A 20,850-nucleotide genomic window follows, 5' to 3' on the forward strand; every position below is an offset into this window, starting at 1 on the left:
GTAATTTGCAATAATAAAAGTATTCATATTCTCGTAATTGTTGAATTAAACAATTTATTCAAATTTCCATTCATATTATAATGGATTGTTATGTTTCAACTAATCAATCAAAAGTTGTTGACATTCTTAGTTATAATCATCTTAAGTAGCGTGTGTATATTAATATTATTTCCAGAAGTTGCTTTGTTGTGGACAAATAACGTTTCTGTTGACTTCACCGTTGATCTTATCATACTCACCGTAATTAAGGTGCTAGACAGAACATTATTTTATTATAATATTTACAGGATCTAGGAAATTAACTAGAAATTTATTAAAAAGACATAGAATTCAAAATTTTCTAACATCAATGAAAAATTGAATTTTTTAATCAAGAGGACATTTTAATTTCGATTATTGAAGATTTTATATAATTTAATCCGTCGAGATCTAATTTCGATTTAATTATTAAATTTGATCAGAAATTAAGCATCTTATTGTCATAATTTTCGCGGCGAAAAAAGAAACAAAACGTCATACGTATTTGAATAGCTGTCATGAAAGTCGAAGATCGACACATTGCTAGTAAAGCCACGTTTCGCGAAATACACATTATGTTATATATTAATTAATCGATTTATTTTGATACGTAGTATATAAAAACATTAAAATTACCCTACAAAGACAATTTTATTGCAAGAATAAACAATGACAAATTTTTAACACTTAAAAATGTTATTAGTTAAAATAAATAATTTTATTAATTATTCCCATAGCTTGTCTATTCATTTGTTTATCGATGCCTCATTTGACCTTTCGGATCTTGAGGAGCTTTGGTTTTTACATCCTTATATCTATTCTTCTCTACACGGTAGTGCAAATACAGCATACGTATGAGTTATTGTGAGCAGTAAGGGCGAAGTGAATAAAAGTATGTTTTCCATAAAGGTGAACCTCGATAAATACAACTCAACGATATTTCTCGAGAAACGAAGATGATTTTCAATTCTTTAAATGGAAGGACGATTGGATGGGACAGGGTGGGACAGTAGGGTAAAGTAGGGACCGCGGATTTCGGTCTAAATTACTCGCAACGTTTTATATAAGCTTGAGAATCTTAAATTAAAATACTTTGCTTTTCTACTTGTTATGCTATTTCCTTTCTTCTTCTATATTTTCTCGATAATAACGATTAGAAATCGATTAATACATTAAACGATATATCGTTGCTTAAAATGAGATCGATATTATCTGCATTAAAAAATCGAATTACAATATGGAGATTTTCGCAATGAAATATTTCAGTAATAACAGGTTTTCGCGGAAAACTTTGGTATTTTTGTAATCTACGCGTTAAAACGAATCGATCGATGTAGACGACATTACATTTCGTGAAACGTGGCTTCTTACATGAATACATTTAAAATAGTTTTGTATTTCAATCCCGATATTATGTATTTACAACCAATTTTTGATGTTTACGAAGTTATGATCTTCTATAACCTAGAATTTTCGAATCGATGTGGTGGTGGTGGATATAATCGAGGAAGTTCTAAAGTTGGTACTCGTCCTTCGTCGTTAGTGAAGGTATTATTGTCATATCCAAATTCTGGTTTCCTACTAATTTCCGTTTTCGATTCTTCTTTCTTGGCTCCGTCCATCAAGAACATGGTTAGGAAGAACATAATAGAACCTAAATATTAATAATAATATACAATAATAATTTAATAATTCAAGTATTAAATATTAATCAACTACGCGTTCAGAATATTATTTCGCATAATTCGAAACTTAACCATGAAAATATACGTTGTACATGTGCATGTACAATACAAATCGTAATTTGTGATTAAAGAGATTCTATAGTTTAAAATATGGTGAAAATCAGAGTAATAAAATTGTATTGGAAACTCTGTTTTTTAAACATTGGTATTTGTACGTGTAAGTAATTAAAAATGCCAATAAATTCCAATATTCACAATGTATTTTCAAATTTAATTTTCTCAAAAAATAGGACATTAAAGAGAAAACATTTATTCTACTTTTGTTATTTATATTCATACGTAAAATATATTTTTGCCAACTGCATACTCCTATCCTGTTAAAAACGGGATCTCTAAAGGAATTTTGTTACTTTTGACTTTCGTTTTATCTTGTACCATAGAGTCTGCCTGATTTCATTGGTATCACGAACTACAACTTACGGTATACAAAATATGGATATAAATGAATAAATTGGAAAATACAAGTAAGGATAAAAAATGGATTACAAGGTAACTGATTATAAATGAATAAAATGATACATATAAATCGATACATTAAATATTAATGTGAAATACTTACTAATACCATAGAAACCGGCATAATAAATATAAAGAGATTCTCGAAATCCGATGGCCATTCTGGTTGGTTCGACCAGTATTGGTAAATTTCCACCGATATTGTTCATCACGAACAAAAAGGCACCAATAGTAGTTGACCTGAGGTGAAGAGGAACTATTTCTACGACCACTGCGAACACGATTCCAAACCACATTTCGGCTGCAATCAAAGTAAGGTACGCGTTAACTCGATAATATATTTGCTTAGTTTGAATTTTAACATTAAAACTACCTTTTTTTACAAAGGAGTTTATTGAGTCCAGAAAATACAGATTTTAAGTGCATTATTCACAATAAACGTGAATTTTTGTAATGGTATGTTAGGCAAAGGTACCGATACGCGGCGGTACGATGTAGCCATGCTGTATTATGTGTCGGCGCTTTACATTTTTTGTTGTATGATGCGGTTTTTCGGTTTAAGCCTCTGGGGAGCGGAGCTTTTTTTTTTATATTTTTTTGTCCTGAAAAACTTGGTCGCAAAACAGGACGCTTCGGTAGTTTGCTTTTTGGGTGCTGTGTAACTTTGGGGAGGGGTGGGATGAGAGGGATGGGGCGGGAAAGGGGGGGATGTCAAATAGGATTATTTACAAATATTTACAAATATTTACAATATTTATATTTTACACCTGTGTTATGCGGTGTCAGAATTGAGTTCTGTCGGTTTAATGTTCTCTTTTATTTTGTTATGGGTTCTGTATCCACCAGTATTTTTTTTGTGTTTTTTCTGTGTTTGTCTTTGGTGTCTTTCCGGGGGAGGGCCATGTTGTAACTCCATCTGGAGTCTGCGGTCTGTCCATTTATGTTTTCCTCGTAAAGTATGGTTTTGATCCCTATTTTTCTACATTAAAACTACCAGAGTAGTCAAAATGACCAATTTGTAATTTTTTAGAGAGATATAGATTTATGACGGATAAGAAAGATATCATTTTTCATTGATAAATATTTATATATTCTCTTCTATCTTTTATTTTATTATTTCCCAGAATATCGTTCATAGAAAAGAGAATTTGATACATTTACATTGGCATATGCCACATGACAGTGCACTTTTACGGATTCGACTTTTTGCGAAACGTTATACTTACTGTTACTGCCGTTCGGTCTTAGTTTCCGAGATATTTGCGAAAAACTATAGTTACTACTACACGGAATCCTACGTAGAATCGAGCGGCTCATTTAATCCAATCGCTGGCAACTAACACAGACGCATACGCTGCCGCAAACTCTCAATTCTACGTACGATTCGTTGTAGTAGTAACTACAGTTTTTCGCAAATATCTCGGAAACTAAGACCGACCACCGCTAACATGTATAGGAAAAAGTTTGAGGAGAAGACCGAGTTCTATCTGTGCATTTGGCAAAATTAATGACGCAGAATTATGTCCAGCATGGAAATCATTTAACTTTCGCTGGAAACATTTTCCCATATCATGAATTATTTTGCTAATGTTCTCAGGGATCGATGTAAATGGAACACCCGGTATTAACGTACATTGCCAATATACAAAAGTATATTTAAACGTAGAACGTTTAGTAAATACAGTAAATATAAAGAAAAATATAAATAGAAAGAAAATTCTTTCGAATGCCATCGTTGATCGAGATCATTGGACGAGATAGTAGTCTCGAGGTATAGAAGCTCTTATACAGGGTGTCCCGCGTAATCTGGCCAACCGATCAGAGATTGATTCTACGTGCGAAGATAAGCCGAAGATATAGAATAAAATTTTGTCCAAGGCTTTTCATCTAATCGTCAACTAAGTATGAGAGAACAACGAGTGGCAGATTATTCTGTATATGCGAAAATAGGTCCAAAATGTGGAACAGAATCTTTCCACTTAAGGCTTCATTTTCAACGAAGTAGAGTCTCAACCTTTGGTCACGTTATGCGGCCTATGTACATATACGTAATCTTCGCGACTATCGGATGCTCTTTTCGGGGTTTCTGACGAAATTACTTATCCTAGCTTATCCCAACCTGAGCTTACTTTTTACCAATTGTTATACTAATTGCCGAACAATGTATCTGATAACAGCGAAGATCTATTTACAGGTATACAGGGACTTGTGCACCTGTACCTTTGGGAAGCGCAGCAAATCTAAAGTATACTTCACAAAAAGCATATTTAAATTTAGCTTATCCCAACCTAAGCTTACTTTTTACCAATTGTTATACTAATTGCCGAACAATGCGTCTGATAACAGCGAAGATCTATTTACAGGTATACAGGGACTTGTGCACCTGCACCTTTGGGAAGCACAGCAAATCTAAAGTATACTTCACAAAAGGCATATTTAAATTTCGCTTATCCCAACCTGAGCTTACTTTTTGCCAATTATTATACTAATTGCCGAACAATGCGTCTGATAACAGCGAAGATCTATTTACAGGTATACAGGGACTTGTGCACCTGTACCTTTGGGAAGCACAGCAAATCTAAAGTATACTTTACGAAAAGCATATTTAAATTTACTTACCAAAGAAGTACGAAATGCCAAGGGTGATCATAGCCCATAAAGGATTGAAGTATACCGAGCCAAATGCAAACGGTGTAGCAATTATTTGGCTGATGGCCAAAACAGCAACTCGCGATCTAATACCCATTTTCGCAACAAATTTATCGCTAATTACTCCACCGACCACAACACCGATGCTACCGATCACTATAGTCACCGCGAACAGCCACCAGCCTAAATCGTAGTCGGGGAAGTAATCTCTGTAATAGAGGTCGCAATTGTAAGCGAAGCACATTCCACCTGAAAGCAAGAGAATTGTTTTTAAATAATTTCAAATATGTTTCAAACGTATAGATATGCGAACCGAATCGTTGTAAATGCGAATTGTAAAAGAGTCGTTTATCTTTTTTCTTTTTACTAAAAGGCCAGTTTCGCTCTAATTTGGAAAAAGACTTTAGGATCTGAGAAGAATCTGAACCCTTAAATACTTGTATCGTTATATTATCGTATACGTTAGATTACTAAAATTCAGGGTATTCCATTTTACTTTCTGTTTTACATTCTCCGTGATAAAGCTTAATAATGAAATTTAATTAAATAAAAAATTCGAAAATCAATTGAAATAAAAATTTCAAAATCTAATCTTAAATTGTTGTGTTCGTCATTGACAGTAGTTAAGAGTTAATTTATATGAAGAAAAATTTGCAAGAGATTGAAATCTTGAAAAGTTTGACGCCTCTTGTAACACGCAAGAAATATTTTAAACTGCATATTAATTCATACAATGCTCGAACGACTCTAAACACGTAAAGATTTTATTCTGCACGGTTCATCGATATTAAGAAAGAACACGACTAAATAAATGTAGTATAGATATCGTAAATTTAGACACAGAGAATGTAAAATACGAATGATTAAGATTAAAATTAAGATTCGCGAATATCAATAAGCAATATAAACAAATATTTCCTTATAGACATATATTAGAAGTATAGACATTCATATAAATAATTAATTAAATAAATTTGAACGCAAGTCATATAAAATACCAACAAATTTACTATACACGATCCATCGATACTAAAGACGAATGTAAATAAACAAATAAATCTCTGAGCATTAGAAATTTTGCTGGAATAAACCAGGCTGGTAGACGCTAATATACCCTTCGAATGCATTTTTCAATCCTTTGCATCAAGGTATTGCCTTTTACCGCAATGTCTGATGCTGGCAGCCAAGCATAATACTATAATCCTCGGTTGTAGGATTACTTTCCAAACTGGCACTTTCTTTCCATCGGTATTCGTTTCCTCCTCGCCGATTGTTTTTCGTTGTGGTTCGGTAAGAGTAAAAGTAAGAGCAGCTATAATCAGTCCGATTATACCAGCTCCATAGTAGCATGCTCTCCATCCCTAAAGACGATAAAGATCATTCATCGTCATTGTTAGATCTCGGCAGACTAATCGATGAAATTTATCGAATCAGATTATTTAGATAACAAATATTAACATCTTTTGATTATTATGATTTATTATGTATAGAGAGGATTCGAGGGTTTTCCAGTTGAACACGAATATTAGTATATTCTGTAACTATTATTGTATGATAATAATTTGTGTAATAATTGTAATAATAATTACAGAATATGCTAAGAAAAGTATCGCGGAGTATACCGCGAATAAGAAAAGAATTTTCTATACCTAAAGGTAGATCCTTTACAAATCTATTAAAAGACCATAATAGAGATACCAATAGTAATAAGATATAAACCTCTTGTAACGAACTTAGTACTTTATTCGTTATCGTAGTATTCAAAGAATTGTACGATTTTGATTTTTTGATCTTGGAACAATCCTTATCGAGTCTAGCAAGTACTCGATACGCTACAATATATTTATTTTTCAATCTCGTTGAATTTCTTCTCCCATCATTTCACGATCGTTCTTTTTATATACCATAAAATACAATTAACAGAAAACGCGTCCAGTCAGATATCGACAAAATAACCTTCACGCTGTAATTCTAAAAAACAAAATAAAACGATAATCGCAGGATTTAGCGAAGAAAATGTGGCGTCCGAAATCTTTCATTTTCTGGTTGACTGCTCCGGACAGTCGTGTTATCCGATCCTTTTACTAATTGCTTTTTCTTCATCCTCTACTCACACGATTCATCCGTTAATCCATTCGCTTAATCTTTGCTAAAAAGAAACTTTACTTCGCTTCGAATCCCCTTTGATCGCTCGATTTGCACGAGTATCGACTTGTCGTACTTTTCTTGTAGATAATCAAGTTCCTCTTTTTTGTTCGTCACTGTCGTTTCTTCGAAGCAACGGGAAGCAGATTTTAACGCGAAAGAAAGAAACGACCGTGCTAGTTTGAAAGCTTTATCTAAATTTTTCTGTTACAGGTCAAGCCAAATCAGCTTTGGTAATTCTGTAAAATACATTCACCGTGCATTTGGACAAATAGCGGGAATTCCAATACGCTATGCGGTCTTTTGTTTTAATTAACGTTTCTCGATATTTTCAAGCGCAAGTTATACACACCAGATCTCCGATATTTAGTCCTGGAATGTAACGACCAACGGGGAACGCGATACCGTAGCCTCCATAGATGCCCCAATTGAAAATTGACATAACGAGCCCTCGTTGTTCCTCTGGGAACCAATCAGAGAGTAAACCCGTGGCCAAGGGGTTGCATCCCGCTTCTCTGTACGTTTATTTAATGTTTCAGATTATAACAGTCGATCGATTAAAACTGAGAAGCAATTGAAGCTTACCCTGCCGCTAGTACCATACGTAGAATGACTAGTTGCCAATATTTCTTAACTGCTCCCATTAGAACTATGGCGATACTGAACACCAACGTGCATATGGTTAGTAGTCTTACTCTGTAAATAAAAATGAATTTTGTTACTGTGTATTTATAGGTGAGAAAGAACAATGTAATCTAACTGTTAAAGATTCTTCGAGGCAAATGGGTCAGAGGTTCGAATAATCTCATTTTCAAATAATCAAATATTTAGTAACCGATAGGTAACTTGTTAATACAGACAACTAATTATCGTCGATGGAATCTTTTTGGCTACCGGTAATCATTTTCGATGACAATTTAATTTCTTTTATCGATAACCATTATGGGACTTGGAGCCTTTTCTTTTTTGATTGCCTGTAACCATTGTCATGGAAATGCACCATACACTTTGTTTACTTTTTCAAAGAAATACATCTTTATTTGACTTCTGCGCGAAACATCTTTGATATATCCTGAACGTTTCAAAAAATACAGATTTTAATCTGCACGTTCGTAACAGAGATTGTGAGATTGTGTACTAGGCTTTAAGCCTCGCTACAATAAACAAATAATAGCGATAAATGTCGATTCTAATATCAGGAATATCCTTGTTCTCTTCTCTGTATTTTTTCTACGAAATCTCAGTATGAATTTGTCAAATATTTTTGATCTCTTGCTTTGCTGCCTTCGATACCGTATTCTGCTATATTTTATTCTAAGTATTCCTTCTCAGACGTTTTTATAGCATTGACAATAGAACTACCGATGGTTAACACGAAGCTATTTCTACCAAAACCAGTGAAAATGACTGGTCTCTGAACAACACGTAATAATAAAATATTTTTATATTTATCGATTTATTACTTTCTTGCAGAAGCAATTCCACGTTACGCAGTACATTTTTGGTACTATTAATCCATCTAGGACCACGATTCCTAAACGAGAGTCGACATATTTATAAAATTGTAGAACTAGTCATTTTGACTGCTGTGGTATTTCTAGCGTTAGCATTTAGCGATCTAGCGATCGATCCGGAATTTTCCTGATAACTGATGTTCGTCATATCGAACGATACGCGGTAAAAATTTGAAAAACGTGTGGCAAGTTGTACAAAACGAGAAAACTGGTTAATTGGGGTTCGATAAACAGATCGCAGGACCCTTTTACACTTTGTCGAGTACCAGTCATTTTCGCTGGTATCGGTATAAGTAGCCTCGATACAAAATTATTTTCAATTCGAATACATAAGAAACAAAATTATTCTTTTAGTTATCGTTGCGAAACTCGTTGCGTCATTGCGGAAGAAAATATAACACGAAGTAGGAATTTGAAAATAAAATTGTAAAACCGGTCAATTTGTCTGGTATGGTAGTTCTAGCGTTAAAATCAGACAATAAAATAGATCCTTTTACACTTTGTCAAGTATTCAGTTATTTTCACTGGTATCGGTATAAGTAACCTCGATACAAAATTATTTTCAGCTTGAATACATAAAAAAACAAAATAAAATTCATTACATTATTCTTTTAGTTATCGTTGAGAAAGTCATTACATCATTGTGACAAAAAAATTTAACACGAAGTAGGAAGTTTCAAATAAAATTGTAAAACCAGTCAAACTGACTAATAGAGTAGTTCTAGTGTTAAAATCAGACGATAAAATAGATCCTTTTACACTTTGTCAAGTACCAGTCATTTTCACTGGTATCGGTATAAGTAGCCTCGATACAAAATTATTTTCAATTCGAATACATAAGAAACAAAATAAAATTCATTACATTATTCTTTTAGTTATCGTTGAGAAAGTCATTACATCATTGTGACAAAAAAATTTAACACGAAGTAGGAAGTTTCGAATAAAATTGTAAAACCAGTTAATTTGACTGATATGATGATTGTAATGTTAAAATCAGACAATAAAATGGACTTATGACGTTCATTTCCTGTAATCTTCGATATTTTACTAAATTTGCTTTAACATAACAATTTCATAGTTCCTACGCGATTATAAGTATAATTATATGAAATTAGTCTAGCTTCTCTTCTCAATATTGCGCTTCGATCATGTTCCAAGAATATGAAATGAAGCAAAAAACAATTGCATAATAAGACTATAAAAATACCTAGCATTACCCTAACGGTATACGATATTCCATCATTCTTCTTCGTAAACGGTAACAGTAGTAGTAATTAGGGTCGCGTCTAGAGCTTCTCGGGCCCTAGGCATACAAACGACTACGCCGGGGCCCTTTCTACACTAACACGACAGTGGTAATTGTTACGCATACTTTTAATAAAATTGCTATATTAACATTTAAACGCGAGGGATATAAAGCACGAAAATATTAAAGTGGAATGTGAATAAATATTTCTCAAGTAAAAATACCGACGATATCTTTCTGTTCGTCGTCTTCTACGAGATCCTCGAGACTTTTAAACTTGGTCTCGTTATGCTTGAAAATTCTGCGTTCGACGCTGTTCGAGGCTTCCGGATATTCGTCGATATCGTTGCGTTATTTTAATCCTTTCACGAATATATTGTATCTAAAAATGATAATTGGGAAGTCGGTACAAACCACTCGCACAGTATGCAAATTGAATTTAAACTAAGATTTTAATCTTCCATTAAAATGGATATATCGCCTATCGTTATCGGTCGTTGCTTGTATTGCAACTGAAATCAGCATCGTTGCGTCCCTTGATTCCTGACCAAGCTAACTGCAACGCCAGTGAAACGTCGGGAATTTATCTCTACGCCTCAAATTGCGTTGATCGCAGCAACGCGATTCGCCGCAACAGTAACGCTGATAACAGCGTTAACCGCGTTTTACATTGCACCTCTGTCGTTATTGGTCGACCGCGGATTATGCGCACATCGTGCGCATTTTCGCAATTTCAAATTTCCTATAAACGCATAAATATGCAGCGTGTAGTTATTAGAAAAGCGTTACCTGTTGTACTTGTCAGCTGCGATACCTAGAATAACGCCAACGATCGTGAACACGGCGATGAAACTCGGCCCTGCTAGGATTTGATAGTCGAGACCAAGGCCGTTGTAGTTCCATTCGCAATAGCGGGACCCGTTCAATTCCAGGGACGTACAACTATGAAATAAGATACATTCCAATACATCGTTCTAATTCGATCTCTGGCTAAGCGGATATATGAGTTCACGAATATATTTGTCCGAACGTGTATGCAATAGCTTGTGAAAGTATCTTATAGAAATACTTGTAGAAATAACTCTTAGCGATATACTGTGTCTACGATAAACGATAATTCGAGAGAGATCGTGCGTTACACTTGTAATCTAACAATTTGTAATAATTTAAGGAAGGTCTAATTAAGGCCTTGACAATTGGCAGTTTTATTTTCTATGTTGTTGTTATTTCTATACTCAGAGGTAGGATCACAATAGTTATTATTTTATCGAATGGATAAATCTATCACACCGTTATGAGCCAAAAAAATCCTTTATTGCACGCGCTTACAAAAACTAGGGATAACAACGAAAAACCATCTTGAGCCTATCGATTAAATCTATCGATTGTAACTAGGACTATCTTCTAGTTATTAGGATGGCGAGCACGAACACACGTTGTCATTTTCAACATATGCTTTAGCGACTGATTATTTTCTATGGTAAACGTCCAAATGCTTGTTTTGTGAGTTGTAAAATTAATTTTTTTGATCTTACGTGAGATAGAAAAAGAAGTAAGTATATGTGTATACGAGTAATTGAAATTATATAGAATAATTTATAGTTGGAGGTTAAAGGACTCGTTTAACAGTAATTATAAAAATATAATAATAATACAGACAGAATAGAAATATAAAATAAGATTTGTTTATACATCGCATCGTTTTGTTAAGCGTTACAATACCAATTACATAAGTACTGTAATCTGTTTGCTATTTTAAAATGAAAAATGTGAACGATATTATCAAATATAAGATATAACGATACACGATATACTAAATAACGATCGGAGTTGTATAACGTGAAATAAAATAATAGAAAAATAGTTTATCGATAATTTAAATAGATGCAAAGTAAACGAAGATACTTACAAACTTTCATTTTTGGCCACTTCACACTGGATTGGTAAATCCACGATGGATAACGTAGTTGTATTTAATTGGCAGGAAATGTCGCCGTAGTGCAAATCCTCTGCCGTCGCCTTGCTCGTGACACCTTGAAAACACGTGTAAGAAAATTACATCGACAATGAGCGTTCCGTGGTTTAGTTATCTAATTGTATCCGTATATTGCGTGGACGTATTACGTGAAAATACGTACAGAAATAAATTATCGATATTAAAGCTGTCGCGAGGAAGACGTTAACGGTAAACAAGATAAAAATAAGAAGATGACCGAGAGAAACGGAAAACTTTAGGAGAACGAACAGATATTCTGGCGAATAAGCAGATAAGTTGCACTTTTCTTCTTATTTATTTATTTATATTTCGTTGAATTGATTTTACGAAAGAAAAGGAATTTTACTGCAACCTGGACAGCTACGCGAATTTACAAAATAATTTAGAATGAAATAGATATTTAAAAAGTAAAGTCGGAATTAGTGGGCCAAATGTCCAAGGAGCGTCGCTTCGTACAAGCGCCAGCTTCTACGTACATAACCTGTTGGACGCGACTATACGTCTGACGATATGATCGAGCAACGCGGAAGACGCTTTCATCCTGTATCGCTACGTTTGTTTATAGCTGCAACGTACGCCTCTCTATCGACGATGTTTAACGACGGCGGTTATGACGAGAACGCATAGTGACGAAAACCATTCGCCGGCATTTCGTGGACGTCGTTTTGCAACGTGCTGTTAGCACCGACGCGTCTAATACGCGCCTATGAAGCGACACTCGATGGACAGTAGCCTGAGTCTTACGAAGGAGGCAAAAGAACCCATGGAATCGTAGAATTCGACGAAACTGAAGGAACAAGAATTAATTTTTAAATCGTAATAGGTTTAAGTAACATCTACTTATTTATAATACTTACGTACAAATTATACTTATCTATAACAAGTATTAACTTATTATAAATAATTAGCCATGTTACTGCGCCACGCCAGAAAAATTACTGAAAATTCTCAACGCGAGAATTGATTGCAATTTTAATAAATAAATTAAAAAAAAGAAAAAAAAATCGTAATAGGAAGCGCTATATATAAAGATAAAGAGGTTGAAACTTTCAAGCGAGAAACATCGCGTTTCGGTTCGATCTCGCAGTATTTCAAGATTGAGATGCAAAGCGTTAAATTTCAATTAGACGTTATAGTTTCCAATCGTAAAACACCAAATTTTTAACTGCGTATTGCGCGTCACGAGATTCGCGTTCGAGAGAAAAGGACAGAGACAGGCGTCTGTAATCGCGACGAACGTAATTACTCGAATAAGCGAGTTTACGAGGATAATTGAGTGGCGATTTAAGGAAGAGGAAGCATAAGCGCGCGCAATTGAATGTACATCGCTTACCAATTAAATAGTGACCTAGCTCGCCAAGTACGTATCCAACTGAAACAATGGCCAACGCGTACGGCTTGTACAAGAACTGCAATTTCTGAGTCGCTGTGCTCAGCATCGTATCCTGTTGAACGTAAAATTAGATTAAATCGTTATCTTCTTCGTTCAGAGTCGTGAAACGACCTTATAATTTTACAATTAATCGAGAACGAAATTAACATACAGACAAAGACTAAGTGAGTCGAGTCACTGTATCCTGTTATCGCGAACAATTTATCGCCTTATGCCTCTCTGATGTATCCAGGCTCTATCTATGTGAAAAATACGCGCAAAGTCGTGTACTTCGGATTCTACAACCTTTTAATTCGTCAAACGGATTGTGCTAATCCACGAAGCAAACTCGTAAATCAAGATTTAAGGCTTTCGTCGTAAACGTAAAATAAGAGAAGTGGAATTCGACAGAAGCTGTAGGACGTAACGTGGAATTAACGACGATGCAAAGTTTCTTTTTCTCTTTGATTTTCACCCATGGGTTGGCTAACCAAAGTACACTGTGATACGATATCGATGCTGATCTGAACGGACAACGCCATTGAAAATCATTTTTGTTATTATTTCTTCTAGGTGGGTCCTTCTTTTTGTTAATTGTTACTGGCAAAAGATAAAATTGCAGTTTACGAGCAATCGGACACAGAATACGATGTTTCGCGTGAGAACTTTACCCCGCGCGATTATGTCTTCTAATACAGATCTTTCCAAGAATTACGAGTCAAGTTCCTAGATTTCTTTGACATTCAACAGTTGCCGACATATTTTTCTTTATTCTCTTATACGTCTTTTCATTTTGTATGGCCGACGTATGGAGCTTTAAAATTCTATGAAAATGGGACTGGTAGTACTTTTCACCCTTGGTTTTCGCTAGTGAATTAGTAATTCCGTAAAATTATTAAATTATAATTCTGTTGATCCGCGTTTAAGTCAATTAATCGTTTAACTACAATCGTACAGACATATAATTTTACATATGTATATAAAATGACACAACGGATTATCGTTAAATCATAATACGGATTATATAATGGACGGGTATAATTTTGCGTCGATTATCGCGAAAATTATATTCCCATTGTGCGCTTACGTACTCCTTAACATTTTACTCGATCGTAAATATATGGTCGTCGATGCTATCTCTGAATATGTAGTTTGTATACCTACGTTATTCTCTTGAATATGCATGCCTAATATCGATTCCGGAGTTTCGTATCCTATAATATAGCTAGTACGATAAATTATGGTTTCTGCCAAGAGGTGGAACGTTAAAAAATACGATAAAATCGCGGCGTTACTTTTTAGCGATAATTATTTTATGAATACGTACTTAACATTGCGTAAGCAGGATAGAGTGGTTTAATCGCGTAAATTTCATTTAACGTGGAAGTTAAGATCCCTAATTGATGCACCTTGTTACCACTATGTTACCAACGAAACAATACACCGCGACCTCAAGATACCCAGAGTCAAAGAGGAAATAGCAAAATATAGCGACAGATATAGCAAAAGAGTCGACAAACACCGAAACCCCCTAATCACTGGACTACTTGATACGACGGACCAGATCCGCAGGCTGAAGAGACACTACCCGCTAGACCTAAACCATAGATTCAATTAGTTATTTAAATTAAGTAACCTTTACTTATTTACAATACTTACGTACAAATTATACTCATCTACAATAAGTGTCAACTTATTAGAAATAATTAGCCATGTTACTGCGCCACGCCAGAAAAATTACTGAAAATTCTCAACCTGAGAATTGATTGTAATTTTAATAAATATTAAAAAAAAAAAAAAACGTGGAAGTTGTAACGTCAATCCACATCGGAGACTAGGCCGCTGTCACGACCGGCTCACTAAAATCGCAGATAAAGATGTGGCGGCACTCGGCTACAATGTATATCAGTGCCTAATGAACCATCAACATCCCAACGGTCCTTCCACCGAAGGTTCTAGAAGAAAGAGCACGTGGCAACGGTCGCGGACGCCCAGCAAAAATGCATGGACGGTGGGGATGTCGAGGGATGACAAAAGAAAGTAATCGGATCCGATCGAAAGTCAAATCATAAGAGCTTCAGTCTGGGAAAGTCACGCCTAGAGTTCGGAAGTGGATTGTACAGTGGATTGTTGTTAGAAAAAAAATAAAGTTTCTTTTTTTTATTTTTAACCTCAAATTTCTGTTTTTATTTTGTTATTTTACGTGACACTAGCGTGCGGATCTGGACCAGCTGAAATTGTATTCTTACTTATAATTTCTGCCTTGCAATTTATCCACCAGTTTTCTCTGTTTACACATCGGATAACCTCAACATTCTCATTCTCGATTACATCGTATTACTGAAAATTCTCAACGCGAGAATTGATTGTAATTTTAATAAATAATATTAATAATAATAATAATAAAAAATTGCATCGTGAAGTTCTTAATACGGCGTGTGTATCAAATGCGTAGGCGGGGTTCCTGCTTCGTTACCTGTACACCGACCTCGTAAAAATTCACCAAAACTCGAATCGATTAATCAGATCTCAGTTAGCTTGGACATCTTCCACGTGGCTGGCGTGCATCATACTCCTCGCTTTTGTTTCATAATATTCGCGTAATTAATAGTAATAATAAATAGTGAATAAATAAACATTCGTAATAAAGGTATTTCGATAAAAAAGGGAGATAATCGCATTCGATGAAACACAAACGGTGCTCGGTAAATTACCTACTTTCGAGTAAATTCTTCCCGATAATAATAATAACAACAATAATGTTTTTGCTACACGGTGACCGTCAGTTGAAACCTTCGCAACACTACTCAGGATGATGATCTTGACAATGTATAAAAAAACAAAAAAGTATCGCGATCGCAGGTGGTTCTCTTCTTGTAAGTATTTATGACGATTCTTAATAAATTTCCTACTTTACGTCTTCAGAACCAGCACGGATCCTCGTTGAACGTGTCACGTAAAATAACAAAATAAAAAAGGAATTTGAGGTGAAAAATAAAAAAAGAAAACTTTATTTTTTTTTTTAACATCAATACACTTTACAATCTACTTCCGAACTCTAGGCGTGACTTTCTAAGACTGACTCTTATTATTTTACTTTCGATCGGATCCGATTACTTTCTTTTGTCATCCTTCGACATACCCACCGTCCATGCATTTTTGCTAGGCGTCCGCGATCGTTGCCACGTGCTCTTTCTTCTAGAACCTTCGGTGGAAGGATCGTTGGGACGTTGATGGTTCATTAGGCACTTCAGCGATATACGTTGTCGCCGAGTGCCGCTTGAAGTATGCCGGTCGTGACAAACGCATCGTATAAATTTGAATCCGTTACATCCACGTTGTTCCACATTGTTGCAGCCCGTGAAGTAATTAATACCGCGAATGCATCCTTCCCACGTACACATTGCCTGTACTTTCGCCGCTATAGGACACTAATTAATTGTTAAATAAATGATTTTTACGCGACTTTTAAATCCAGCTTCTTACAGACACTAGCAAAAAAGTGAAAATTCGATAAGATACCTAATATGTCTTTCTCGCTTTTCATTTCTTTTCGTATATTACGACGTAATTATTAGAATATCGCATAGTATTGGTATAAATGTTTCAAACGTACAGTTTAACCATGACAAAGGAAATTACACATTGTCGTCGTAATAACTATTTTGATAATAAAATATGACGATACAATAGGGTCGTCTTTCGACCTAGCAGATTCAGATAATTTTAATATTCATAAATTCACATTGGTAACGTATCAATAAATTTAATATTCATAGACCGTAATTAAAAACGCATTGAAATTGCAATTTAAATCCATGAACATGGCACAGCCGATAAATACCATTCTATTAAACAGGGTTATTTATTCAAGGCTGGTGTAATTTCTATTCAAGCTGATTTGCTATGCAAATAATTGCTTAGAGTAAAAGTACGAAACTCTACTGTCGTTATTTATGCAAAATTTATAAATGATGCAACGATATCGTAGACGGAAAACATCAAAGCGTAAGGATTTTATCTTCGAAGTTAAAACGTCGACCGATAATTTTCAATTAACTTTCTTAATTTGTCAAATACATAAATTTGAGATAAATAAATAGATCGATTGAAAATGTCTCGAGTGGCTGGGTGTAATTTAATAACATGCTAATAAACGATTTGTCATCGTCTGGCTAATCAAATACTATGCGGCAAAACATCGTAGACGCGCAAAAACGTCGATTACTATGTTACGTTTACGTCTCTTGTCGTTAAGAACACGCTCTGTTGCGAATGAGCGAATTTCTTTCGCAATTTCAACCGCTATCGCGGTTTATCGCAATTTATGGCGACGATACCGCAAATTTAACGCTTTACCCTAGAAGGACAGTGAGAAAGAGCTAATGCGTCGATCATTACGTAGCCCGATGAATGGCGAGTGTTCGGTAGAAACGCGAACTCACATGTCCGTAGGTTTCTAACGCGTGCGACTTGGTCACCTTGAGCCAAAATCATTCGGACGTAACGAGATGTTATCGCTTTGATAATATTAATTCCATCGTACGTGACAATCTGGAGTCGTTGACATCAGATTTATAAGAAAACACCGGTGAATTTCCTTTTCGAAAATTTGTTCACAACTTTTGTCTAAAACTGTGAGGCACGTCCTTGATTAATTTAAGGTCCGACGGTTTCGTGTACTCCGTTGTCATAATATAAAATTCTTTTGTTCGAAATATCTGAAACTTTACCGTTTTAACTTGGAAATTACGAAGAATTATAAAGCGTAGTTGCATTTAGTTTACAGGATGTATATGTTATGTAATTTAAATATTTATTATAGATATATACAGGGTGGTTGGTAACTGGTGGTACAAGGGCGGAAAGGGGGTGATTCTACGTGAAAAAAGAAGTCGAAAATGTAGAAGAAAAATTTAAAAAAATTTTTTTTTAATTTTTCCATCGAGACAACGATCTACGGTGAGATAAGTCGTAACGTACCGCACGCGTACCGAGCGAAAATTCAAAGTCGATTTTCTCGAAAACAAAGCCTCGAACGAAAAATTGTTATTCTATATTTTCGACTTCTTTTTTCGCGTAGAATCACCCCCTTTCCGCTTGTACCACCAGTTACCAACCACCCTGTATAAATGTAGCCATTTAATAATATTTGAAATTAATACGTCCATTCTCTTTGACCTTTTAGCTCCCAGGCTTTCTCCCCTCTATTCGTTCCTTTAAAAATTACTCTCGCTCACATCGCACGTGTTCATTCACGATCTCGTCTCGATCGTAAATTAATTCGCGTTTCAAATTATTTATTTAAAATGTTGTTATTACGTGTCGACGATTAATATATATTTTAATGTTTCGTTTGCAATCATGGAAGTTAAAAGATTTATCAATTCCGATTAGCATAATTAAAGGTTCTTTTCGTTCGTTTTGATATTTCTATTCGTTAGATTTTCCGATATATTCGTCGTTCTTTGATTCTGCAAATTGCACGAGCCAGAGACCGATCTTAAGCAGATTTCTTTGAATTGCGTATTCAATTCGTCGAGTATTTTCTCAAGGAAGTTCAAAATCGAACGACTCTGATCGTTGTTTTCTCCACGTGTATCTTGAATCTTCATCTCGCACGAACGCGGAATCATAATCGGCTCGTTCTTTCCTTGATAATTTCACTCAATTATCACGTTTTTCGTGAGATTTACAAGCGTCCTAATGCATTTATTAATAAGTTATTGTTACATATAAATTATTAACAATTGTAGTACGAATCACACAGGTAGTTAACAGCATTCATTATCGAGATCGTTAGATATTTTATTTCCATTTATACAAAATTGAAAATTGGTAGAAATCGTAGTGCAATCGTCGATGCAGCTGTCTGATAAACTATTTTACCTTTCGCGAATCTTGTTACGACTCGTATGTACAATTCTTTTTCCTCTGTTTTAATATTTATGAACTCGCTTGAAAGTCAGCTTGAAAATAACGACGATATAAAAATTTGCTGGAAAAATAAGCTTTTCATATCGATCAATTAATCTAATTGAGATGGATTTTCACGTTTACAACGTTATTACGAAACATGAATCATAAAGTACACTCCTCTATCTTCCTAAGAATTCGTTAAAAAAGTATCAGAGACGAATAGTGGCGTCATAAAAAATAATTTTTTTTAATTCACAGAAAATTCGTCGCGACGATATTTGCCGAAAGAGATCGGATGTGTCGCTCTTAAATAAGTCGGTGTCACGGTACACCTAATAATTAAATACTAATCGGTAAAATAATACGGCGCGTAATTGAGCACTGAATCGATCGATCTTCGCTAACTATATCCGCGATCGATTTGTATAATTGTACGTTTCATACGAGGCACATTTATATCGCATCTTTCGCGAAATCACGTGATATCTAGAAATAATGGTGACGTAAAAGAAACGGTAGTATGTATAACGAGATAATTACAAAAATATAGTCGTGTAACGATGTTGCCGTGTATGACGATTTAGGATTTATCATTCTGACAACGCTTGACGTAAATACATTGTTACTAGAAATAGTCAGCAACTCTGTTGTCTTAATATAAAATTCTTTTGTTCGAAATATCTGAAACTTTACCGTTTTAACTTGGAAATTACGAAGCGTAATTGCATTTACTTTACAGGATGTGTATGTTATGTAATTTAAATATTTATTATAGATATATACAGGGTGGTTGGTAACTGGTGGTACAAGGGCGGAAAGGGGGTGATTCTACGTGAAAAAAGAAGTCGAAAATGTAGAAGAAAAATTTAAAAAAATTTTTTTTTAATTTTTCCATCGAGACAACGATCTACGGTGAGATAAGTTATAACGTACCGCACGCGTACCGAGCGAAAATTCAAAGTCGATTTTCTTGAAAACAAAGCCTCGAACGAAAAATTGTTATTCTATATTTTCGACGTCTTTTTTCGCGTAGAATCACCCCCTTTTCGCTTGTACCACCAGTTACCAACCACCCTGTATATAAGATAGATAAATCTGAATCTCAATATTTAAGTCCCTTCTGCTTTCTTTCGTATTTTGTTTGAAAATTTTGAAACGTTCGTTCTTAGAGATTTTAATCTTTCATCGAATAATATGTATTTATTTCAAATAATTAAACATTCCCTTTTCTAACGATCTTTCGCAATAAATAATTGTCCATATCATTGCACGATAATTTACGAGATACTGTTCCTTTTTATTACCGAATTTCCAATAAAACGATAAGGATAATCGTTAGAGAATAATCATAAAAGTAGAAGCAGAATGTATCGAGTAAAAGTAAAAGGTTGGTAATTATTATAAGGAGATGCAATACGTAATAACAAGGGAACGTAAAAATACATGATTCCTACTCTGTTAGTATGCAAATAGTAGTCGGTATATTTCCACATCAAGTTTCGTTATTCATTAGTACAATTTTTTGCCATGAACTCCACCCAATGATGTGTGCAAGTATGTAATAGGAAACCTTGAAGCAAGTTTCTTGAATATAATACAAATTGATCGATTGTTTTTTTCTTATTTTTTTTATTACGTTTGTCGATCGATGTTTCAAGTAAACGTTCGTAAGTTTGACGACGATTAATATGAGATAATTTCTACTACCGAAAACGTGAAACTACACCGTAAAGTCGTTTATTCGCATTGCGTAATATCCTGTTGTCTGTATACCAATCTACGTGTTTAGC

At 34.7% G+C, this 20,850-nt stretch overlaps 1 protein-coding gene and 1 long non-coding RNA gene across 2 annotated transcripts in view; one reads left to right on the plus strand and one right to left on the minus strand.

Annotated features, from left to right (window-relative positions):
• Positions 1-28: 28 nt before the first annotated feature.
• The window catches only part of LOC117159605 (hexuronate transporter), a 30,487-nt gene continuing 9,665 nt past the window's right edge, over positions 29-20,850 (minus strand). Inside the window, exons 2-10 of the mRNA XM_076620469.1 lie at positions 13,103-13,214; positions 11,683-11,806; positions 10,563-10,715; positions 7,599-7,709; positions 7,366-7,528; positions 6,031-6,229; positions 4,839-5,117; positions 2,323-2,520; positions 29-1,672 (exon numbers count right to left, since the gene is read on the minus strand). Of these exons, the coding sequence (XP_076476584.1) occupies positions 1,476-1,672; positions 2,323-2,520; positions 4,839-5,117; positions 6,031-6,229; positions 7,366-7,528; positions 7,599-7,709; positions 10,563-10,715; positions 11,683-11,806; positions 13,103-13,208 (1,530 nt within the window). The 5' untranslated portion in view covers positions 13,209-13,214 and the 3' untranslated portion in view covers positions 29-1,475. The remainder of the gene's footprint in view (positions 1,673-2,322; positions 2,521-4,838; positions 5,118-6,030; positions 6,230-7,365; positions 7,529-7,598; positions 7,710-10,562; positions 10,716-11,682; positions 11,807-13,102; positions 13,215-20,850) is intronic.
• On the plus strand, positions 1,668-2,521 carry LOC143302990 (uncharacterized). The gene is made up of 2 exons (XR_013058912.1): positions 1,668-1,920; positions 2,144-2,521. It is a non-coding gene; the product is annotated as an uncharacterized LOC143302990 (long non-coding RNA).

The sequence above is a fragment of the Bombus vancouverensis genome, chromosome 8, assembly GCF_051014615.1.
Source record: "Bombus vancouverensis nearcticus chromosome 8, iyBomVanc1_principal, whole genome shotgun sequence".
Lineage (NCBI taxonomy): Eukaryota > Metazoa > Arthropoda > Insecta > Hymenoptera > Apidae > Bombus > Bombus vancouverensis.